The 24,270-nt window shown below is 40.7% G+C and overlaps 1 protein-coding gene across 1 annotated transcript in view; it reads left to right on the top strand.

Moving 5' to 3' along the window:
* larp4b (La ribonucleoprotein 4B) overlaps nt 1-24,043 on the top strand; it is a 42,516-nt gene extending 18,473 nt beyond the window's left edge. Inside the window, exons 3-17 of the mRNA XM_070845281.1 lie at nt 594-747; nt 5,478-5,651; nt 7,125-7,203; nt 10,265-10,401; nt 10,963-11,066; nt 13,779-13,889; nt 14,736-14,789; nt 16,035-16,241; nt 16,537-16,643; nt 16,946-17,209; nt 18,932-18,956; nt 19,272-19,442; nt 20,223-20,413; nt 21,929-22,043; nt 23,540-24,043. Of these exons, the coding sequence (XP_070701382.1) occupies nt 594-747; nt 5,478-5,651; nt 7,125-7,203; nt 10,265-10,401; nt 10,963-11,066; nt 13,779-13,889; nt 14,736-14,789; nt 16,035-16,241; nt 16,537-16,643; nt 16,946-17,209; nt 18,932-18,956; nt 19,272-19,442; nt 20,223-20,413; nt 21,929-22,043; nt 23,540-23,872 (2,226 nt within the window). The 3' untranslated portion in view covers nt 23,873-24,043. The remainder of the gene's footprint in view (nt 1-593; nt 748-5,477; nt 5,652-7,124; nt 7,204-10,264; nt 10,402-10,962; nt 11,067-13,778; nt 13,890-14,735; nt 14,790-16,034; nt 16,242-16,536; nt 16,644-16,945; nt 17,210-18,931; nt 18,957-19,271; nt 19,443-20,222; nt 20,414-21,928; nt 22,044-23,539) is intronic.
* Nucleotides 24,044-24,270: the final 227 nt, after the last annotated feature.

The raw sequence follows: 24,270 nt of genomic DNA, 5'->3' as shown, positions 1-24,270 counted from the left end.
TTCAGCATAGAGCAAATTGCTCAGGAGGTCTATTTACGCTTCCAGTTTTGTTTTATGGAAATTTTGTAGTAACGGTTTTCCAGATGATGATAATGATGTCTGACGCTGAAGTGACATATTAATTAACAGAAAACACTTGTCACCAGCTGTTAACTGTTTCAACTCATGGATCTCTCTGCAGCTCCATTATGATGTCAAACTTAAAATAAATAAAAGACTAAACATTTATAAATTCAGTCACAATGTTGTTCTTGTCTTTTGTATCTGTGCTCTTTGCCTCGTTGCTTGATGTTAGTGTAGCTCTGGGCTATTTTCCTTTCCAAATTTCCACGGCACTGGCAAGTGAAAATATACTGTACGTGAGCGTGTATATTTTTACGTACTAGTACAAAACAAATTATTAATGAATTTCAAATGAATACTTTACTACCCATCTATGCTCAACATATCTGTTTTAATCGTGAGGATTAAACATCAAGTGTAATGAGTTTGTATATTTGTCTGTCTTTTCCACCATATATATATCCTGTGGGTGTGCAGACAAGCATCAGCTCACATTGACTCTCTGACCAAACTCTGTGCTTTGTTCACAGGAATCCGCCAAGGTTTCAGACCTCAACCCCAATGCGAAAGCATGGGCCAACCACATGTTTAGCCTGGACCCCAGCGGGAGTGCTGACACCACAACTGCTGCCCTGCAGCCATGGAAGGACGGCTGCGATAGTTCGGCCGACCCTGGCCCAGAAGGTCAGTCAACGGGCTGCGATAACTTAGCATCTGCCATTTAATCATTATAGCAAATTATAAAAATACAATCTAAATGAAATGCATCTGCACCAAGTCAACGAAAGTAATCTAAAACGTGAATGTAAATAGAACAGCAGCAGATAGATTGGACAGCAAGATAGAGTTTCAGCACATCAGAAAGTTGGGGAAGAAAAGAAGTTCATTGTCAGTTTACAATAATGAGCACTGCACACGGCACTGAGAAAGCGGAAATTAACAAGGCAGATTAGTAGCAGTTGTCTGACGACAAGTAGACTGAATGAAAATGGTGTTAAAGTTAAGATCAAAAAGGCCTAATTCTTTTTCGGTTAAAACTTACAGCTCAACACCAGAGACGGCGTACATTTCTTAGAATACCGGAGCATTATTTGTAACAGTTGTGATCGAAGCACTTCAAGAAGTTGAACTGGCATTTCAAGTTTAAGACCATGAAGCAGTTACAGCGTCGTTGAGAGTTGAAACACTGAAAGAAGCTGAACTGTCAGTTGTATTTGAAGCACTGAACAGAGTAGAGGGGTCCGGTCTGCTGCACTGTAGGCAATGAAAGGGGGTGATGTGGTATATATAGCGGCCAGGAAAACATTTATCACAATTTTTATTATGTATTTTTCAACACGTGCCATCATGTGACACAATGCTGCAGTTAACAAGAAGAGGAAAAGGTTGTCAGTTTGTTGGTTGTTTAATTACTGAAAGGAGTTGAAATGTCAGTTGAACGGAGAAGGTTCAGGTGGAGATTACTCACTAACAGGAGTTGAAGTGTTAAAACACAATCTATATATTACAGTTCCAGTTTGTATATAAATGAATGAATGAATGAATAAATAAATATGTAAATGGTTAGATCGGCCTGTTTTTACCCAAGATATAACAGATCTGACCTGGCGCAAGTTCGAGACGAGACTATTTTATGAAGCAGATTTACTCGGTAATCAAAATCACTACTAAAAATTCTGTTCTACTGCTGAAAAGGCTTTTTGCGTCGGATACAACATAAAGTAGCCAAAATAAAAGGAGATCAAAATAACAAAAACACTTGCCATGTTGTGCCAGTTTATCCAGTAGATCATTACACTTAGTATGTAGTTGTTTCTCTGTGATCAGCGCTGATCACTGGGCATCTCAAATCCACCCGGTTTATCACATGTAATGATAAACGGACCTGTGACCCAACACGGACCCGACTCACCATGATGAACTGTGGGTCCAAACCCACATGGGATCCCGGATCCCAGGGGTCAGGTAGACCCGGGATGGCATTTAGCTGAACCACTTACAAAGATAAAATGCCAGTCGGACTTGAACACTGCAGATAGGTAATTTGATCTTTAAACTCTAAATGGAAAAGACGGATAACTTGCAGTTGAAGTATCAGGTGGAGTTGTAGTGTTCGGTGCTGCCTATTTACTGCTCATCTGCTAACATACTGTATATGCTAATACAGTAAATGTAATACATCTCTACCAACAAACCCTTATTTGACTGTGCGGCCTGCCTCTGTCCGTTCTTGTCACTTATCTTGTCATGTCGAGACGCCTCTTAAATCATTCATATCCAATTTAGTACGAGCTATGAATATTCCTACCGCAGTCACTGTTCCCTTTACACAAATGACCGTAATCACTCACTTTAATGTGCCTGGCCAAGTATAGCCAATGCAGAGGCAACAAGGATATGGTGGCGAAACAGAAATTATTGATTAGTCTGACTCTGTTTGACTCTGATTGACGTCCCAGCTTATTTCATCTCCTACGTCTGCGAGGACTTGAGACGTAACATAGTATGGCCATTCACATAGCAGAGTTTTTTTTTTTTTTTTTTCCACCGCTGCAGACTTGTCGTGAACTTGCCATCAGGTGAAGGAAACTTCTTCTCTTCAGCACAAACAGTGGTTCGCTCCTCATCCTCATCCACCCACTATACAGCAGCTATCTCTGTATGAAATAACCAGAGCTGCAGATGAAGTTTTTATTTTTTGGCAGCTATCAAGGTGACATTATTAAGGTGACAGTGTTTACCGCTCACACTGAAGGAGTTATGGATTTAATAAAAATGGAAGGTACCCACATTTTAACCTCACTATCATCACCAACCAACCTCATCAATTATACTACTACCGTTTCCTTGAATTGAGTGGATTGAGCGTGGCCGTAATGTCCCCTCTGAAAACAGGGTGTGCCAAGCTGGCTGTATGGGCTGTTAACTTTATTCAGCTGTCGTGCGCTTAAAAGAAAGTTGTGAAGTTCCACATTCGCAGTGCAGCAAATAAACTCCTGTTTTCTAGTGTCTCCATCATCACGGCGAGGGAAAAACTAGCATAGCCATTTTCAAAGGGGTCTGTTGACCTCTGAGCTCCAGATACTTAAGTTAGTGTAGGTCTATAGTGTGTGTGTGTGTGTGTGTGTGTGTGTGTGTGTGTGTGGTAGTTAGTGTGTAGTGGAGGCCTTTTATAGATGACAGTGTAGGCACTGGGGAAATATTTCTGTTCAATTAAATTGCTGTTGCACTCTGCTCATAAAAATGAGCCTCACTCAAAAAGTTAAACATGGAAACAGTTTTTCTGCATTCAGAATTTCTTTGGGTTGGTTTGCTTTCTGTCTTTATTTAGTAAAATTTGATTGAAAAACCTGCTTGATTTTTGTTTTTTAAATTTGTATTTATCAATCAGTGGCCTCAGTTGAGGGCCTGTTTGACCCATTTTTCCTCAAACATATCAGTTTTCTGTTTTCTGGATCATCCTGTTATCATAGCTTTAATTTCCAGTACTTTCAATATACATCTTCCTGAAATTCCTTTTCAGAATCTTGCCAGAAAATCAAGTATTTAATGCTTTAATGCAAAGGATAGAAATATATAAAGTAAGTCTTGTGTGTATTACATTCAGGCGTTTATTCCAATTTCTCCTTTATTTGCCTCTCTGAAGATTAGTCTTAATCTTCATCTGGTGAAAAGGCTTTAGGCGATAAGTGTAGGCTCAATTAAACTTTGGGTTTTGCTGTTTTGATTGTGATTCCCTGCTGCAGACAACATAGTATAATTTTCTCTGGAATAAATGGAGTTGTCTGTAGTTTTGGGACTAAAGGTTAAAAAGGATGGCTGGAGGTTTAACTGGGATGTCTGACAGACCGCTACAGAGCAGGTAATTGCAGGTTCACTACCTGCAAACAACAGCGTGACGTTATGAAACACACTGCACTTCCCAGAGATTACATGCCAATTTAAGAGCACTGGCCGACCCGGCACTGTGGTGTCTGGGACGGCGAATACTGAAGCCGTCTCCTTTATTTCAAAAATGTATTGCTTCCTGTGTGTCAAAGGAAAGGGCCCAAACAACACACAGAAATATGTGTGTGTTGTACAGAGTAGCACAATGCAAAATAATAATGCAAAATATTTTCTATGACTTGTCACGAATCCTTGTATGTACCTTTTGACGATAGCCACATTACTGCAACACTATCATCACTGCAAAAAAATCTATATGATATAATTGATATATGTTCAGTATTGATTGCACTTCGAAGAAGCCAAATCAGGCTAAAACCTCATAACGATTATTATGGCTGTGATTTTAAGTTCAAAGCACATCATTTGTTGTTGGACTAGAGGTCATTTCAACACTTGAGCATATTTACTTACAAGCTGTATGTGTTCTTGTCCTTTTTGTGTAGTTTTAATGCAATAAACGGTATTTCTCACAGTCCATCCTATGTTGTTCATATGCATGTTTAAATATAAGCGCAAATGGCCATATAGAGCTTTTTTTTTTTTGTCTTTGGAAAACGGGTTTACGTTGTCTTTCACTGTGGTAAGAAAAGATCCATACCGTACAGCCCTATTTGGCTTTTAACATTTGGTTTAATATTGTTGATGCTTTAACAAGAATTATATGATTAGCTGCCTGAATGTAAATCCTAAAATAGTAGTAAAGTTTTAATTTCCGCTGTTTATATTCATATATTTTGAGTATATTTGTTCACATTTCTTTCCGTTAAGCTACTGTCCATCAAATTCAACACCTCAGATGTTTCACATCTAAAACCTTCAAGCAGCTCAAATGACGTTGTTCCTTCCATTCTTGGTAGACTTTTAATGTCAAAAATCTCCATGAAGTTTTCTTGGCAGCTGCTTAATGGTGATAGAAAAAAACAGCAAAGTAGAGTAATATTATAAAATATTTGGTAATAGGTCCTGTATTTGTGTTTGTTAAGAATTTAGCTCAGAATATTGGTGATTATGGCATGACTTGTTCTTGTTCTGGTGGAATTAGTGATGTGGGAGTGGACTATACATGTACTGTTACAGTAAAGTTAGTTTGTTTTTTTTAATACCCAGCCTTCATGTGTTTGTGACCAAGCTGTGTCTCTTACTTGAGATGATTAAATAATTTTTTTGGAGTATTTTTAGTGGTCTAAAACAGATGAGACTGAGAGAGAGGGAGCAAAGTTATTGGTCTTCACATTGTTTTGGGTATTTTGTGAAGCAGAGAAAAGGAACAAATGCGAGGCCAGCTGCCATAAGTGGCTTCAGTATTAATGCGTTTTTGTGCATCACAGAGGTGTATCTTTGCTTATTTGGGGACGAGGATCAGATATGAGGCACTTTGTTCCATCAAAAGGCACCACAAGGCTATTGAGACTTCTTATCCTGACACTTTTAATAATGATACCTCCCTTTGTTGATTGTCACAGGCTATGAAGCCAGTGAAGACAAGGCTTACAAGGAGCCCCTACTAGCCGACCCAGATGAGCCTCCACCGGTACCAGTAATGCTGGCCGAGCCGGCCCCCGTGGCCTCCGTCACCCTGGAGTGCTCCGAGCCAGCCTACACAGAATACCCCGAGCCTGGGCAACCAGGGCGCACAGGTGGGCTGGTTAGTGAGTGGACAGTCCGAGCATCTTATGGGCTGGTTGCAGATCAGTGGGGCTGATCAGTGTCTCTACAAAGACCTAGAGACTTTTTTTTTTAAGCCAGACACACTGTGCTAGCTGTGTGGCACCCTTAACCACTCAGGGACAATCTAATCAGTGATGTCACCTGGTGTAGTGCTTTGTTTGTTGGACATAAGGTTAAAACCTTTTTCTGAGGTTTTCATTAAAATGAACATAAGAATTATGCAGTTTTTTCTGTGCATGTGGCTGCGTAATCTTCATTTTATTCATTTTTGTAAATGTGAGAACGTTTTTAGGCTTTTGAAATCGTGTGTTTACTGCTACGGAGACAGGCAACTGTTTAAAATGTAACTGAATTAAGTATTTGAGTGATTTTGAGTTGTCAAAGTGGCTTAGCAAAGGCAGATTGCATCTCCTTGTTATGGTTGGCAGTTTAAGTGAATAATCACAGTTGGACTGAGCAATATTGTCTCAATATTGTACTCTTGAAGTCTTAGTGGTCAGAATAAAATTGCATCATGTTGTCAAGAACTGTGCTCTGCCTCAAATGGCAGAATTTATTGTGTGCAGCCATACAGTTGCCGCTTAAGAGCTATTTGTTGTTTTTATGTCTTAGTTATGGCAGCATTAAAGTTTCATTGACCAGTCCCAGACACTATCTGTGAAAAGATATTTATCTCATAAGGAATGTCAACAACGACACCAGAGCTACAGGGAGAGCTAGTGCTTAGAGCAACATTATAAAACACTTTACAAGTATGTGTCTCAAGTTCTGTCTGTCCCATTGTTTCCAGCATTTCCACTCCACTAAATTATCCGCTTTCCTGCAAGTTAAAGGATAACTTTGGTCTTTTAAGCCTATTTCCACATATTTTGAGTTGAAAATGACTGCTGGGTACAAAAAGGTCTTGTAAGACATGCCTGTAAGATCCTTTTTGTTTTAACCACAAACCGCTGTTAAATCGCTCTCTTCAAACACACCAGACTCCATTGACAAAAACAGTCATTTTTGTAGTTTCTGTTCTACAGCTGCCTCGATCAGTTAATTTATTTGTGTTATTGTGTATTGGTGTTTTAAAAGATTAGAATAGATCCAACACAATATTTGTGTAACACATAATAACACAACCAGAATCTTCCCTGGTCTGCAATGTTCTATGAGGTAAAATTACTGTTTTTGCCAATGGAGTCTGGTGGACTTTCCCTTTGAGTAAATTTGCTTAAAACAACAAAAGTTACAAGCGTGCTACATGTTTTGCCACCTTTCTTTGTACTTTTTCGTACGTTTTCGTACTTGGTTCTCGAAATGTTTGCAGACACACACATCCTGCTTAGAATTCAGTTTATTTTATTCACGCTTACATTTCATTATTTTTGGATCTGGGATCTGGGATTATTTAAGATGCTCTTTCATTTACTGAAACATTTCTCCCTGTGTGTCAACAGGCAGTGATCCCCAGCAAGAGAATCCCCAGGAGGGCTTGAGGGAGCACCTGAAGAAGACCCTGGAGTTCTGTCTCTCCAGGTGAGTTAACGTGGCTAATTTTACACCACATTACATCTCAATGAAAACTGGGTGTATTTTTGACAGGGCTGTGAGTGGGTTTGTGTACAGAGAAGTTTCAGCAAATAGGTCACTGAATGGTGACGTTAGCCATTCAGGTCCTTTAAATTATAGACATCAGTGTCCAAAGCCATTGTGTATAATTAGCAGCGCGTTTCTTCAGATGGTCGATATTCCATTACGAGGTACAAGGAAGGGAAAAAATACGCTACTGAAGCTCAAATTGTCCAGGAATTCCTTTTTAAGTGCAACAGCAACAGGCCAAACGTGAAGATCTCAGACCCCCGTCTACTTCTCTCAGCAGTCAGCAGCTTTTTCACTCTTGTTAATGCGAAGCAGCACCTAAATGTAGCCACAGCGATCAAAAATGGCTGCTCTTAAGTGTTTATTAAAGAACACCAAGTCCAGAGAAGAAAGGCTCTCATCGGTGACTCAGTGGAAACCCCTCCCTGGTAATTGTGCCTCCTGAAATACTGCTGATCACTATTGGCATCAACAGATCATCCCATCCGTGTTTATAGTATGTTCAGCAATTCATGTAGCTCCTTATGTGATCAGGATTAGCCAGGAGGGTCCAAATGTTTACATCTCCCGGCCTCTTCCCACCTCCTTATTGACTGATAGTGGATTTCTAAAGGCGGATATAATAACGATAGTTTGAAGCAGGAAAAAGCTGATACCTGATCAGTAAGTCGATGTCTAATCTAACATGGCTTGTTGGGTATCAGGCTGCTGTCTGCCTGTCTGCTCTGCCTTTGATGGACTGTTAACATACACACGCTGATGCAAGCATCTGATTGGCTGTTGGGTTACTCACTATGACTTAAGTCCAACTGAGTTAAACTGCATACATGTCTGCTCTGTAAATGCCGTCTCCTGTGTCCTTTCATGATGATGCCCGCCAGTATTGCATTGATTTTCACAGCAGGCATTTTAACATGGTAAAACAGGAAAGCACAAGTGGCCTCAATGATATTAATGATGGCTGCATTCCATTTAGCTGGGACAATTCAAGTTAATCTTTTATGTAAAGCACTTTGAGTTGCTTTTTTGTTGAAATGTGCTATACAAATAAACTGGCCTTGTCTTATTAAACAGGTGAAAATAACATAAACAAAGGCTCTATCCCTTTAAATGTCCCAGTAAGATGCGTCATTGAGTTAGCATGCACATTACCTGAGCCCTGGAACTGGCCCAGCGATATGGAATGCAGCCAACATTAATTATATTCCACCCATGTTTTTCCTGTTCTACCAAGTCAAAATGTCCGCTGTGAAAAGGCTCCGCTCCGTCCAATTAATGCAAAACTAGGGGGCATGGTCATGAAACCAAAAATTATACATTTGTTCTCTTACTTGAAGTTTTTCGTCTGAAAGGAGAACATAGGAGAGGTCATTTACGGGGCAGATATGTATGCAGTTTTATCCCATTGAATTAAAGTCCTAGTGATGTAAATCAACACATGCTTTGTCCATTTCTAAGATATGTGCTGTTGCTTTTGGTAAGACGGCACCATGTGCTACGAGCAGTGCCGCTGTGTATGTCAGTGATGCTGTTTGCTATGTTTGCTGTCAATCCATCACTAGTCAACAATAATTTTCTTTATCGATTACTCTCTTACTCATTTGGTGTATAAAATGTCTATTTCAGTGTCCCAGAGCTCAGGGTGATGTCGCCTTGTTTTGTTGAATCAACAGTCCAAATCCCAAAGTTTACAAAGATGCAGTATAAAACAGAGAATTGCAGTAAATTCTCACACTTTCAGAGCTGGAACCAGATGTGTTTTTTTTTTTTTGTTTTTTTTGGCATTTCTGCTTGAACAGAAAAAAATCAAACGATAACTCAACTTTCAAAGCATTTGCTGATTCATTTTCTGTAGGTAGAGTAATCGTTTCAGCTGTAAAGTCAAGTGACGTAATGTTAATTTCATGAAGACTAATCGGAGGAGTTGAAATCGCGTTAAAATATTTGTATTGATAATTAGTGCTGTGTGTCTGCTGTCAGTGTTGTTTGGGACTCGGATCAGGCATCTCTGTCTCTCCCTCTCTGTGGGCGTCAGGCGTGGTCTGAAAGAAAGCCTCATTTCATACTGTTGAATGCCTCTGTGATGGTGCTGGTGGCAGTTTAGCTGCTGGTTTGGAGGGAATCAAGGCCTCGCAAAGCTTGACTTTTCTTTTTTGCTCCTCTTTATGAGCTTGGAACAAGTCAAGTGTTTGACAACATTATTTAAAGAATCCCTTCAGTGATAGACCTGTAAAATCCGTTTTGTTTAACTAGAAACAGCTGTTGTGTTGCTAAAACCACCAGACTCCGTTGACAAAAAACTTAATTTTACCTCTCATAACACAGCAGTTTGTGGTCCACCGCTGCCTCGATTAGTTTGTTTGTGTTATCATGTGACTTTGGTGTTTTAAAGAATTAGATTTGATCCAAACTAAAGTGTTGAAACACCAAAATAGCAGCGACTAGACTAGCAGCCCTCTGTGTGTCTGCGAGGTAAAATTACTGTTTTTATCAATGAAATCTGGTGGCTTTGTACTGAGCGATGTAACAATATAAAACCACCAGACATGAAGGGGAGACAAAAGCAGAGAACACAAAGGAACCAGAAAGGCACTAAATACTGGAAGGGGAAATATTTGGTGAAAGTGAAACCATGAGCACCTACATTGTATTTCCTCTTGTAAAGGCTCTTTGCTCACAAATAAAGCAGTCAAGTGTGCAACAGCTGTAGACTAGTGGCTGGAAAAGCACTGGTTCACATTCTCAAATTAGTTGCCCTTGGGCTTCCTAAACAAAGCTGCTTGGTGTTGATGAGCTCTAGGATGACGTTTACTGTGACACCTCTAAGGTGAGGACAGGCGTGACGCTGCAGGTTGTAATCTGAGAAGCACGTTGGGCTTCATCAGAGTAAGTAAAGGTTCGATATCGCCTCCGCACAGTTACAAGGGCACACGTTGCCATTTGAGCTGCATCCTGGAAGTGCTGCTAACCACCTCTTTGCCTCCTCTTCCTCTCTCAGGGAGAATCTGGCCAGTGACATGTACCTCATCTCCCAGATGGACAGCGACCAATATGTGCCAATCGTGACGGTGGCCAACCTGGACCACGTCAAAAAGCTCAGCACTGACGTGGAGCTGATCGTGGACATTTTACGATGTGAGTAACAGGAGTGTTCACTCGTGTTTGTTTTCATGATTTTACTCGCCAGCTACAGTCTCAGAGTAAAACAGGCCTTTGATGATGTTTGTTTACCTGCTTAGGAGGCTGTTTGACAAGACAAACTTACCAGGCACTGAATTTTTTATCAGCGTGATGCCGGGGTTGATTTCCCAAGAGAGGTTGTTAAAGTGCATTCAGCAGAGTCTTACCTGCTTGTGTCTGATTTATACATGTACTTAATTTACGACTTAAATTAATCCTCTCTGGCTTGAAGTTGCACTTTTATTGAATGACTCAGTGATGTGAGCAGTGTCAAGATTTTATATGTGAAATTGGATGAGACACTGTAAACAAAACTGCAATTTATTTGCACACCTTTTAGGCATGATGTATATTTAATCTTTTTCCCAATGATCTGAGGCATTCAGGTTAACACTCTTTTGCAATTTGCAGTTTAATTGACTAATAATAAGAGTAAGGAGTTTTTATTTTTTATTTTTAAATGTATAAATTAAAACCGTGATGTGGAATACTTCATTCTGTCTTTCTAATCTCCAGCTCTGCCATTGGTCCAAGTGGATGAGAAGGGGGAGAAGGTGCGACCCAATCAGAACCGCTGCATCGTCATCCTCAGAGAGGTTCCTGAGAGCACGCCCATAGAGGTCAGTGCATGGTGTTTGATTTGGCAACGAGATCGTCCTTAAAAGATAGCTACATATCTTTATATTTTGGGTTAGAAATAACAAGTAGGTAGAAGAAGTATTGGAACTGTTCCAGTAGATTGCCTCAGCCAGGTGGCGAGAATGAGCTATGAAGCTATACGACCTAAAAGTGCTTGTTTTAGCCACTGACAGGCTCGGATCGTTATTCTGAGTGTCTGACAGCATTATGGAAAGGATCCCTACAGAGATAGACCTGGAAGATCCTCTTGGTTTAACTACAAACAGCCGTTATATCACTCCTTGTAAAGCCACCAGACTCAGTTGACGAAAACTGTGATTTTACTTCTCATTACATGGAAGTTGCTGGTCTACTGCTGCCTTGATTGGTTAGTTTGTTTGTGTTATTGTTTGAATTTGGTGTTTTAAGCAGTTAGTTTTGATCCAAACTAACATGTAAAAACACCAATGCCACAGCAACTACACCAACTACTCTGTGTCTTGCGAGGTAAAATCATTGTTTTTGTCAGTGGAGTCTTGCAGCTTTGTACTGAGTGATATAACGGCTGTTTGTGGTTACACAAAGAGGATCTTATAGGTCTATCTCTGTAGGGATCCTTTCCATAATGTTGTCAGACACTTAGAATAACAATCTGAGCCTGTCAGTGGTGAAAACAAGCATGTTTGGTAGTCGTACTTTGACGAACACAGTTGCCCCAAATGATAACACTACAGCCATTGTTATCCCTCATCTGCTCAAGCTCGAGTTGGTCAGAGAAACTTAAATTGTTGAACTGTTAAAATTTCCCACCAAACACTCTTAAATCTGGCTTCTCTCAGTTGTGGTGTCACCTTGCCTCAACCAGAGGGAAAACGTCCTAATAGAAATTCATCGATTGCATTAAAATCATCCTTGTCTTCGCTCCCTGGCAGTAGCAGCAGTAGTTCTCCTTTGGTGTTTATAGAAGCGTTTGTTTCTCCCAGCCGTTCTCCAGCATGAATCAACAAACAAGATGTGCATGATTATTCAATTATGATATACACTTTCACAGATTCTGCTCATGCCCTAAATACAAACACAACTTGTGTACATTGAAGGCAGCAAACCTGTCTGGATGAGTGACTGTTTCAGGTCTCCATTCACACATCTTAGGTCTTTTATTTACTTAGTAGAGCTGTGAATATTCACTTTGTTCTGTTTTTTATTTTCTAGGCACAATCGCGTACATATTTTCAAACGTATTTCCTTTTCATATTAAAATGTACACTATTCAAATTGGTTTCAAAATTGCGATTGCTTTATTGGTACAGCTAATACCAACCACACTGCGTCTTGTTGATGCATGTTGAATCCACCGAGACCATCTGTGTTATAGAATCAGTTGAATAAACCATGACTGCAGGCTCATCCTGCATTCATCCAAGTGAAACATCTCACCTGTTGTTCCCCACACCTGCTGAGGGTTTTAATATGGAGACGCCCTCCATCCTTTCCCATTAACACAGCTCCAGCAGAGGCTTCACCCTCACACAACTGTGTGCGTGTGCACGCACGCACGCAGTTTTTAGGAGGTTTAATGTTACTCCGAAGCATTTTCCTGCTACAGCAGCAGCCACTGAAAACAATCAGTCAGCAGATGAAGAATAATAAACAGATTTTGATTTTTGTGGCACTTTTATCTGCCCTCAGTTCAAAGGAAGAGCTGAAGAGGGTTATCACAGCAGTACGTACGTTTGTTCCCTGGTCACTCTGCCTGAGGAGAAAATGCTCAAAGTCACTCGCGCTGTTGTTTAGTCGGTGTGTTTGGTTGGCGGACCGCCACTGGAAGACGTCTATGATAGAAACACAGTTAAACTATACATTTTTGCCAAGTCTCTGCTGAACCTTTAACATGTAAATGTCATGAGCTTGTACCTGCAGCATGTGCCTACTTTTCAAACCAAACTGAAATGGCTTTGTCTTGTCCAGCAAAATGAAGTGATGACACTTCCAGGCAGAGTCTGACAACTTTATTGAGAAACATAATGAGGTCAAAATCAAGGGGGGAAACTTACTATTATTAATAATATTCTTTATATTGTTGTTGCTGTTGTTATTTTTATATTTTTGTGATTTTTCTTATTTATTTTATTCATATATTATGTTATTTTATTGTTTACTGTGCACCAACAGTGTCTGGCACACACTTCAATTTATCAGCCACATTAAGTATTCAGAGCCAACTAAATTATTTACAACAGGACTCAGACATGATAATTGACCTTTTATAGCTTATTTGCAAACAAATTAGCTATTGCCGCACCCCTGGTTACAGCATAGCTCCGTCCTGGTGTTAATTTCCCAGGCGAATTGGGCTTTGGGTTTACATTGTTAGTCCAGTGTTACTTGGGTGTAACCAGTGAGTGAGTGTGTCTTAGAATAAATGGAAACAGCAGTCACTTTTGGGTTCTGTCTCAAAGTAAAAGAAGTCTGAAATCTGCACATGTTGGACCTGTAAAAGTCCTAAATCTTACACTAGCGTTAATGTTTTAACGCACCACATTAAATCTGCTTTCACAAAAGAACGAATAATTGTTGGAAAGATGTTGAGGACAAACTGAGAGATACTTAGCCTGGGTGACCCAGCACTTAATTGGTTTTGTTTATTTACTGGAAAAGCTGCTCTTAGTGCGTCACTGTTAAGATAACTTGATTTTTGTTTGTTTGTCCTGCAGGAGGTGGAGACTCTTTTTAAAGGGGACAACTTACCCAAGTTCATCAACTGTGAGTTTGCCTACAACGACAACTGGTTCATCACCTTTGAATCAGAAGCAGATGCACAGCAGGTAACAACACAAGTTCATATGTTTTGTTATTTTACTGTGCGTTATTATTTTTCAAAGTCACAATGAAAAGAAAGTGAGTGTCTTTATCCTCTGCAGTGTGTGTAATTGTTAAATGGTAATTGGTTAATGGAGCCAGTCACCCCAAATCATTTTGACTGGATACATTTAGCCAACTGCCTCCAAATTCAAGATGAGTCATCGAAAAAGCCCCCTTTTTGTACAGGAAGAGAAAAGAGATTTTGCTAGAAAAACACTTAAATGATTTTTCCCCCCTTTTTTTTGACATATTTGTTTTATAACAAGTGATAACTGAAATATTAACAGAGGAACACCTAATATGAGCTTCAAGACACAGAGAAATAAATTCAGTTTTCCTTCTCCCATGTCTTAAATCACTTGTTTTATCCAATCGGGTCTAAAAGTCTGGGACCACACTGAAAATCTCCCATGTTTTCACATAAACATGGGAATAATCAGAAGGTTTAAGGATTCAGAAACGGTTAAACGTCCTGTTAGGTGTAAAATAGAGAAGAAATATTTAAGATTCTGCACCATTTCTAGCAGTTAATTTTGAGAAATTTGAGAAATGCGACAGTTTAACAGTGTTGTTTACTTCCTTCACTGTGGACCCCACTATATGTACAGGATCATGTCCCCATAGCCGATCTTTTAAAACAAATGTGTGTTTTTGTTTTTCTTAACGTGTCTTCCTCACCCTGTCTGAGTGATTGTACTCTTAGTAATAAGATACTTTCTGACACTTCTATGAATTACGTTATTGTCTCTCGCAGCGTTAAAACTCAGCTGATTACCTAACGCTGTGCTGCTCTCTTTCTCTTGATGAAGGCATATCAGTATCTCCGTGAGGAGGTGAAGACCTTCCAAGGGAAGCCTATTAAGGTTGGTTACATCACATTAGACATATTTCAGTCTTTTGTCTGTATGAATTAAACGTTACTGACCCAACAGTGTCATAAAAAGGCCCCTTGAGTTTGTATAAAAGACGAGTGTTGTGCAAACTCAGAGCATCATATACTTATCAGAATAAACTTTGATCAATCATCGATTCTAGGAAAGAAAAAGTCAAGATTAAACTCAGTCATTGGTGCTGTGACTGTAACAGCCAACTTTAAGGACTGTGTCACAGTCAGTTTATGCACATCTGTGCCTCCACGGAGTCTTAAATGTCGAATTGTCAGTGAAAAACTGGACAAATATATCCGTCCTCATGCATAATTTATCACAAAGAAACACACGTTGAGGTTTTCTGCAGAGAACTCACGAATCACAGATCTTCACTTAAAGAGGTTCATTCAGAGGTGACGTGACTCCACACTTTTAAGTGGTTCCTGTCTAATGTATGAAAATCCCCATTGACACTGTTGAAGAAAAGCCTGGCTCTGCAGAGCTGCTGCTTCAAATCTTTACTTTTCTCCTGTTTATTTATACACTCTGCTGTTGGACTGCTCACAGCCAATGCACACTTAAATGTACTGTTTGTTGATTTTTATTGGTTCCCTCACTTAGTGTTGATTTACACTGGATGATTACACTCGTTTATAGAGCACTAAACTAACTTCTCTTTTTAAGCCTCACTGACTGATGTGCTCACCACATGCAGAACTAAATGATTAATAATGAATCATCAGCTCAAATGTTTATTTAGCAATTTAACAAATAAAAATATGAAGAACAGAGCTGATGTTTGAAGTTTTATATGATATAATATGATACAATATATTTATGATATGATATAATGTTGTATATCAGTAATACTGTATGTCAGTGAAAGCGTAAACATAAAAATGCATACATGATTAATAGGGTTTTGTATAATTGGTTGATGTTAATCTCACTGATGAATTTCTACACAAGATGGCAAAGATTCTGTACAGTTTAAAAAATTTAAATCTAAATATCACAAAAGTATATCAGTAAATACATTGTCAGGATGATGAATAGCTGAAGGGTAAATCCTTGTGTCTAATTGGTTGTTTCTTCACTTTAAACTCCAAAGTTGTATATTTATGTGTAAATCTTGGAAGTTGCATGAATGTGGGCTCAAACATGCAATAGATCCAAAGACATGTACAAGTATATCCATGCTGCTGCTAATTTCCCGCTTTCCTCTGGTGTTCCCACCAGGCGAGGATAAAAGCGAAGGCAATCGCTATCAACACTTTCATGCCAAAGAACGGTTACCGGCCGGTGGAGGTGAACCCGTACGCCCAGCAGCGCTACACGTCCTACTACATCCCGCCGGTTTACAGCCCCCAGCAGCAGTTTCCTCTATACAGCCTCATCACGCCGCAGGCCTGGTCCGCCACACACAGCTTCATCGACCCCACCCTGGTGAGAATTTGGATGTGTAGACTAAAAACAATGCTTACAAAGTGTTTTTTCATTAAGAGTAGTTTGGGATTATTGTCTTAAATTAAAACAGATCAGGATCCTATAAATGCTTCCTAGGATCAGTTGGTTTCTTTGTTTATTTCTTTCCAAGCTAATTTTAACATAAAATACAACTATCATCAACATCATCATCAACTATCAAATAAAAACATCACGTTAAAAAAAAAAATTTTGAATCCAGTGTCATCTTGACTTCCTGTTATTGCGGCTGACACATCTGTTTTCTGTTAACCAGGTTACACCGTTTCACAACAACCAGTTCATCAATGGATTCACCACATCACACAGTTTCAAACCAGCGACGTCTCCCCTCACTGTCCGACACTACTCACCCAGGAACAGGTTTGTCCCTTCTTGGTCATTAATAAAGGAAAAATGCATGAAAGTGAGCATCTGTTGATATAATTATCTCTAATAATAAGATCTCAGTTCATGTTGTTAATGTCTGTTTGTACAGCTTTGTATTTGGATTAAAAGAAGACTATGAAAATGTGTTGCATTGTAATCACACTTGAATCACTTCCCTAAAAGTAGCTTTTTATTTACATGATTTTCATGTCTGATGAATGTAATTTAATCCTAGAACTGTACACGGTCATTTTGCACATCTCACATGTTGATTTAAATGTCCCTGTTTCCTGCAGGAATCACAGTAAACCTCACTTGAGGCCGACCGTCCCCACAGCGGACCGCAGCACCGGGCTTCTGGACAACCCGGGTCTCTTTCCCAGTTTCCCCAGCGAAAGGCTCAACGGGGTTCGCAGCAGTCCGCCGACACGACTCCCTACCAGCCAGCCCAGAACCAGGTTACCCTCCACCGCAGCCTTCCCACGCAGGGACACAGTGGGCACGGGGCGAGTAACCGAGCCCGCAACCACGGACTACTCTCTGGGTATCGGCCGAGGAAGGTATGGCACTGCTCCAAAGACTGTCACTAAACAATAGTGGCTCAAATGCTTCCATGCTGTCCTGATAACAAATCTGAGACTCTGAAATTCGACAGTTTCCAGGCTGATAAGGAAATGGGAAATTATATGAAAACCTTTTTCTCTGTTTTTTGACGCCTGTCACCTGTAAGAATAACATGTGTTTTTAAACCTGGGCCCTATTTTTACACATTTTTGGTTCAAAATGACTGGATTGTACAAAAAGTTTTTGGATTTTGGCCAGTTGATCGCCTTAGCCGGCAACCAAGAGTGGGCTGTAATAGCTGTAATTTAATTCTTTGGGAATTCTCTGCTCCTGATCAAAGTACGTCCACTAAAAGTGCTTGTTTGTGCCACTGATAGGTTTAAATTCGTATTCTTTGTGTCTGACAACATTACAGAGAGGTTCCCTACAGAGAGAGACCTGTAAAATCCTATCATATCGTAATCATATCGCTCTCTTCAAAGCCCCCAGACTCCATTGACAAAAACAGTAGTTTTACCTTGTAAAACATCACTTCCTCGATTGGTAGGTTGTTTGTGTTAGTGTGTGACTTTAGTGTAGTAAAGGGTTGATTAGGCTCTAACACAATATTTGTGACCTACAGTAACAAACAAACTAACCAATCGATGCAGCAGTAGACCAGCAACTCAACTGTGTTTTTTGCAAGGTATAATTCCTGTTTTTGTCAGTGGAGTCTGGTGGCTTTGAAAACTACTGTTTCTGGTTAGACAAAAAGGATCCCACAGGTCTGTCTCTGTAGGGATCCTTTTCATACTGTTGTCAGACACAGAGAATAACAATCTGAGCCTGTCGGTGGCAAAAACAAGCACTTCTGGTGGAGGTACTTTGGCTGGATCAGTGGCCCCAAAGGATTGCCTTACAGCCATTCTTGCCCTTTTCAGCCTGCTGGCCTGCTGGCTCTGGTGATTTTCTGGACCAATTCCCAATTTTTTTTGTGCCAGACATTTTACTCCAAAATATATAAAAATACAGCCCAGGTTTAAAGATGTCCTAAAGGTGTCCTTTAAAATCTAGATTTATTGGCTTTTAAGTGATTAAGTGTCACACTTTATGATTACAATAAACTTTCTGTCAGAGTGTAGCACACGCTGGCTTTTCACTGTCTAAAATTTCTAAACTATTGTGCAGAAGGCTTTTGTTTCACAAAAGTAAGAACAACCAGCTTTTTTGTTTAAACTGGGCCGATACTCAATATGTTGTGTGACTTGTTTCCTGAGCCAAACTATGCAGGAAATGCAGATATGAATACAGTTACACATTGGGAGAGAGAGCCAACAGATAAAACATCTAGAGGATTTTTTTTCTCTGCTCCAAAAACATTCTCATTTGAATATCCTCCAATAGGAGTCCTAAAAAAGCTCCCAGCAGTGTCATACATCAATTTCAAATCATGAAAACTACAAAAAGTTGAGCCTGAATAAAACAATCTACTTATTATATTCAGAAAAGAGTCATATCTGTTCATGAGGTGCATTTACAGGCATCTTCTTTAGCCACATACAGTTTATTTTATTATACAAATGCAACATAAAATGGGAGATGATCTTTATATAGAAATAACAAGCGATGCCTCTTTTTTTTTTTTACATTGTGCAAGGCTGAGTCATTGTCTCAGATAGAATGGATGTTTGTAAATTTAAGTGTTCTCTTTCTTAAAGGAAAAATGTTTCTGCTTCTAGGAAAAAGAGGGACGAAAAGTTTACAGTAAGTACTTATTTTTATCCTCGTCATTCTATTTTAGCTGTATTTATATGTTAAAATAATAGAGCTTTGGTATGAATGTAGCTCTTCTTTTTATGCAGAGATTAATGTAAAGGGAACAATGAAAGCAGGATTAAAATTAATCCTGTTATGTAATTATGTAAAGTCAGTGTTTCCCCTCTGTTTTCAGTTTGTGGTGAATCAAAAGCTACCAGCACGCCCTGTCGTCTTACTATCACTGTCGCTGTAGTTTGACTTTGTGTTGCGAGGTTTGTTTTTACATTTTGTGCCAATTCTGTGCTTGTCGCCGTCATGTAGAGAGTGACGCCTCAGTCGCCGCCGCCTCCTCCCAAACCCCCTTCCCCGAGCTTCGAGCTGGGTCTCTCCAGCTTCCCTCCCCTGCCTGGAGCAGCCGGCCAGCTCAAGACCGACGACGTGTTCGACAACCGGCTGGCGAGCAGTGTAGTTGTCGGAACCACCAAGGAACGGGTAAGGACGGATATTAACTCACTGAGTATCTTTTAAGTTCACCTGATATTACATACTTGTCGTGTCCCACACCTCCATACTATTTAGTGTCCCAGAAAAAGATTTAGCATGTCCTAATACACTAATGTCACTGCGACAGAAATAACAGGATTTTTCTTTTTTTGGAACGTTTGGTTTTTATTTATTTGTTTATTTTCTCCACCCACCTCTGATTGGTTAGATTTAGGCATGACCGGCCTCTAATTCTTAACTCAGCAGGTAACTCCAACCTAAAGCTTCTCCTTCTTCCTGGACTAGCGACTTAGACCATAAACTCATCAGGAAAATGTTTATTGAGATAATAAATCAAGTGAGAAGTCGGCTCATTTTCTCATAGACTTCCATCCAGTCAGACTTCTGTTTGGAGCCAGTGGAGTCTCCCCGGCTGGACATTACAAAGAATGCAGATTTAAGGCTCTTCAGCATCGGCTTCACTTTTCAAACCTAGAGGCCACGTCCACTTCTTTTGTACAGTCAAAACTGTCAAAACACACTGACAGGCAACTGAAAATAAAGTTTTAACCACAGCTCACAACTGTACAGTATTTAATACATAATTCACAGATTCGCTCCCAGGCGATTTAACCAGGTGTAGATAGTGATGATAAAGACCATAGATTAAGTACCTCCCTCAGTCAATATTTATGTAGAAATTAAAGGTATACGGATTGACAAATGCTACTTAGTATTTGCTTTAGTGCCGTACTTGACGCTCCTCCTGTTTGTGTGTTTTCTGTGCAGAATGTAAGTGCTGATTCCAGTACCGGAGGAGCTCTCTCTCCAGCGGGCCCCAAAGAGCCGCTCCGGTCCTCCACCTCCCCGATGCCCACAAGCTTCCAGCCCTCGCCGACCACCCCGAGCCCGGCGTCAGCCCCTACACTGACCCCAGCCGCTGGCCCGCCGCACAGTCCTGCCCCCGCCCTCCCAGCAGCGTAAGAACCACACTGACAGTATTTAATCTGAGATGTGTCTCAGGGTCTGTAGGTAGACTTCTGTCCACTGTGGTCGGATATCTTGAGGTTTATTTTAATTCAGCGTTTTACTTTTGTAAACAGAAAAGTTACACTGAGGATTAAATGCATATTAATAGATGTAAAAACCATTTGGTTCGTTTTGATCCATGTTCACTTAAGAAAAAACTAGTATTTATAAAATACTAAGCATGTTATTAATACCAAGTGGACGAGGGATGCTACAATTAAAAACTGAAAGTGTCTGCTCCATGCAGCAGCAGCAGGGTCGCAGGAGTCAGATTTCACATCACATGACGAGTAACGAGAGCTGAGCGGCAGGACGATGGCGGAGGGTTTGGCATCAAAGCAAATTTCAGATTTATGGGGAAGATCTAAAGATGTAGCTGTTACAAGAGCAGAGTAGCTCCTTCATGTAAGAAGGTGATCCTTTTCATTATATAAATGTCGTAAATTACACACACACACACACACACACACACACACACACACACACACACACACCAGTCCTCTATAGTTTGGGTGTTTGGCTTATGTCATTTCTTTGTAATTGCTATTCAAGCAGCTACACTGAATAAGTGTGTTTTGTTTTTAATATTTGTAGTTGTTGAATGTTAAAAAGGAGCCGTTCCCAATGAAAACTAATTCTGGTTTATTTAGGGCAGACCCATAACAGCTGGTAGCGATTTATTTCCTCTGAGCCTCAGTTCCAGCCACTAGAAGTGTTGTGTCCTCTGTCTAGTTATGGACACTCCTACAGTGCACCCGCGGAGCCTTAACAGCATAAACGTCAAGTCGAATTTCACATCAGAGAGAGTGGAAGGAGGAGGTAGAGCCGGCATCTGGTTCATGAGCAGTTTAGCTGACCGTTAGCATTCAGCACCAGAGCAGAGAGTGCTAAAGCAGCAAGCGTGGTGTCAACAGACTGGGCATGCTGCTCTGCTTCACACTGTTTGATTGGCGTGTGTGGTGGAGAAAAATATTCGTTTGTTCTATATTTTGATAAACTAATATGGTAAAAAACACTGTTTGTGTTTCTGTTTGTCTTCACACGAGCTGGAAATGACCACATGACTAAACTGAGGACACACACAGGCCTGATTGTTGTATGAGCTTGTTGCTCTAAATCTGTTTCTCTATTACATTTGCAGACAGATAGTTACAAGTCAACACGTGGTTTATAAAGCTTTGTATTCAGTCATATTGTTGCTCTGTGTACAATAACACAGCAGGTAAAGCCATCAAGTTTTGTGCATCATTACAGGTTAACGTGCGTTGACACATAAAGATATGACGCCATCTTGTGCACCAGAGAAGCATCGATTTCATGACGTGCTGCCGAGCGTCACATTCGGCGTCCTGTCGTCCTGCAGGAATAGACTTTTCTCTTTGTTCAAAGACTGTGTGCGTGTCAAGCATGCCGTCATTTCCTGTCATCTTTCACCACTTGTCTTGTCTCTTCTGTGCTTATCTCAGGGAGGTGAAGATGGCGGAGGTGAAGCCGAAGGAGGTGCAGCTGCAGTCTGTGGAACGAGTTCCCGGCACTCTGTCCACTGCAAGCAAATCAGTGCAAGTCAACGGTGCTGCCACAGTCAGTATTGATTTCTTTTTTCTTTTTTTTTTACTCCCTCACCTCAGTCCTTCTTAAAGCTTACCAGCTCTCAGACATCTCAATCACAGCTCGGTCCTGAACAAAAGGGTGTAAATTAATTGTCTTAATTCTGCACCGTCTTGTATTGATTTTGATTACAGATCAGTCAATTTCTCAAACCTCGTGGGAAATGAAAAGGTGTGCGTTCTTAAAACAGATGCAGGTATCAGTCTCAAAGATTTACCACCCTCCCATTAGTCAATACAGGGCTTATGAAGAAAATGGCACCTGGTTTAGTCAGGAATGACAAACTGCGGCTTCAGTTCTGGTGAAATTCCCCCCGACTTTGGTTTTTAGCATTGCAGTAAAACACCAGCAAAGTGCTGAAACCTGCAGCTGATGAAGCAGAGTGATAGAAAGAACACTGAGATTATAAATGTACGCAGGTATGAGCAGAAATCACTGGAGTTGTGAGATAAGATGAAATATGATGCATCACACAGCAAATTACTGACTTTTCAGGAACCAGTTATTTTAGTCTTTTTAATCACAACCATTGGTCCTCCTGGCGTTTTTGTTATCCGAGCCTCTACCTGTACTCACAAAGTGTCTTAAACTTGTTGTGTACTGTAACTCAATCAAGATGGCGGCATAGTTAAGAGAAACGGGGCTGTATTCATTTCGGATTGTGTGCAACTTAAGTAGATCACAACATATCAGGTATTTAATCTGCAGATGCTCCCGTCACTTGTTGAGCCACAACAACACCAAATGTGGTCTGAACAGACGAGGCAAAGCTTGTTTTTATCCTAGCTGGATGGTTTTACGGCGAGTGAGTAGTCAGTGACGGCATGAAACAGTCAATAAAACCGGTTTTGAAAACTCGAATACAGGCACAAAGGTATGACAGAATATGAGGCTGATCGGTCAGGTAGTCTGAGAGATGAGCATCTTTAACAGGACAAACACACGAGCAACAAATCATGATGAGAAAGTAAACATGTTGTCTGATAATTTGTCTTCACATAGTTTTTAGGTCATTTCATTCAGCCCTTTTTTTTTATTATAGATAAAATGATAAGATGAAAACAGCTCATTACTCAGATATTCAATCTACTGGATTAGCCCAAAAACAGAGTACAGGGCTCACACGAAGCCTTGTAAGTTTGGAAAATGCTTAATTTCAACTGTAATGTTTTTAAGTCAAATATACTCCTTGGAAAATTGATTGATCTTCAACATAATCGGGTATCGACTCAAAAGGGCTTGAATGTTACTCTTAAAAAGCTCTATGAGGAGTTAAATGATGAAAATGTTTGTATTGCAACGTTTGTACTAGTACACAAATCTGTCTTCTGTCCAGCCGACGGCAGAAACATAAATCCTGTAGAACGTAGTCTCCATACTTGCGTTAACAGGAATGCAGAAGGAAGTACACTGATGATGAATGTGCAGAGAATATTTTGTGACTTAGTGTCGCTGTGTTTCGCTGCCAGGAGCTGAGGAAGCCCTCCTACGCTGAGATCTGCCAACGGGTGAAGGACGCCCCGACATTACAGCAGCCGCCGACGCCCAAGGAAGCAAAGCCAGCCTGCGGCACCCCCGCAGGAGAGGAGAGGAAGTGCCCCGACACCTCCACCCCCGGGGGGGAGGCCAAGGCCAGAGAGACACACCCACCCTCCTCCAAACCGGGCTCTGCGGCCGTCGCCTCCGGCAGACCCCCGCGGGAGGCCCGAAGGCCGGCCGGGCGGTGGGCCTCCCCGCCCCCACACCCAGGGAAAACCCCCAGCAAAGATCCCCACCACACCCCGCCCAAGTCCCCGCAGTAGGGCGACTCCCCTCCTCCCCCTTCCCCGAGTCCTCCAACCCCCACTGCGCTCCACAGATGCGTTTAAAAAAGGAAATATAAGTCAGGGCTACTCAATACTTATATCCCAGAATCACCAGTCACAACAAGCATAGAGGACGCCTTCTTTTCTGGATCAGGGCTTGCAGACAAAAAGCACTTTACTGTGCATGTAGAGCACCGTTTCATTCTTTTTATTCTATTTATTTGCTTTATTTTAAATTTTCCATTTTATTTCTCCTTTTTCTCTTTTTGCATTACGTAGTTGTGCCAGCCAATGAGCTGGCACCGACGACACTGAAATTTATTCATTCTGTCCAAATGGCCTTGTGGGATTACATTAGTTGTGTATGTGTGTGCGTGTGTGTGTGGAGCAGCAGG

This window comes from Pempheris klunzingeri, chromosome 15, assembly GCF_042242105.1.
Source record: "Pempheris klunzingeri isolate RE-2024b chromosome 15, fPemKlu1.hap1, whole genome shotgun sequence".
NCBI lineage: Eukaryota > Metazoa > Chordata > Actinopteri > Acropomatiformes > Pempheridae > Pempheris > Pempheris klunzingeri.
This window is presented reverse-complemented; position numbering and strand designations above follow the sequence as displayed.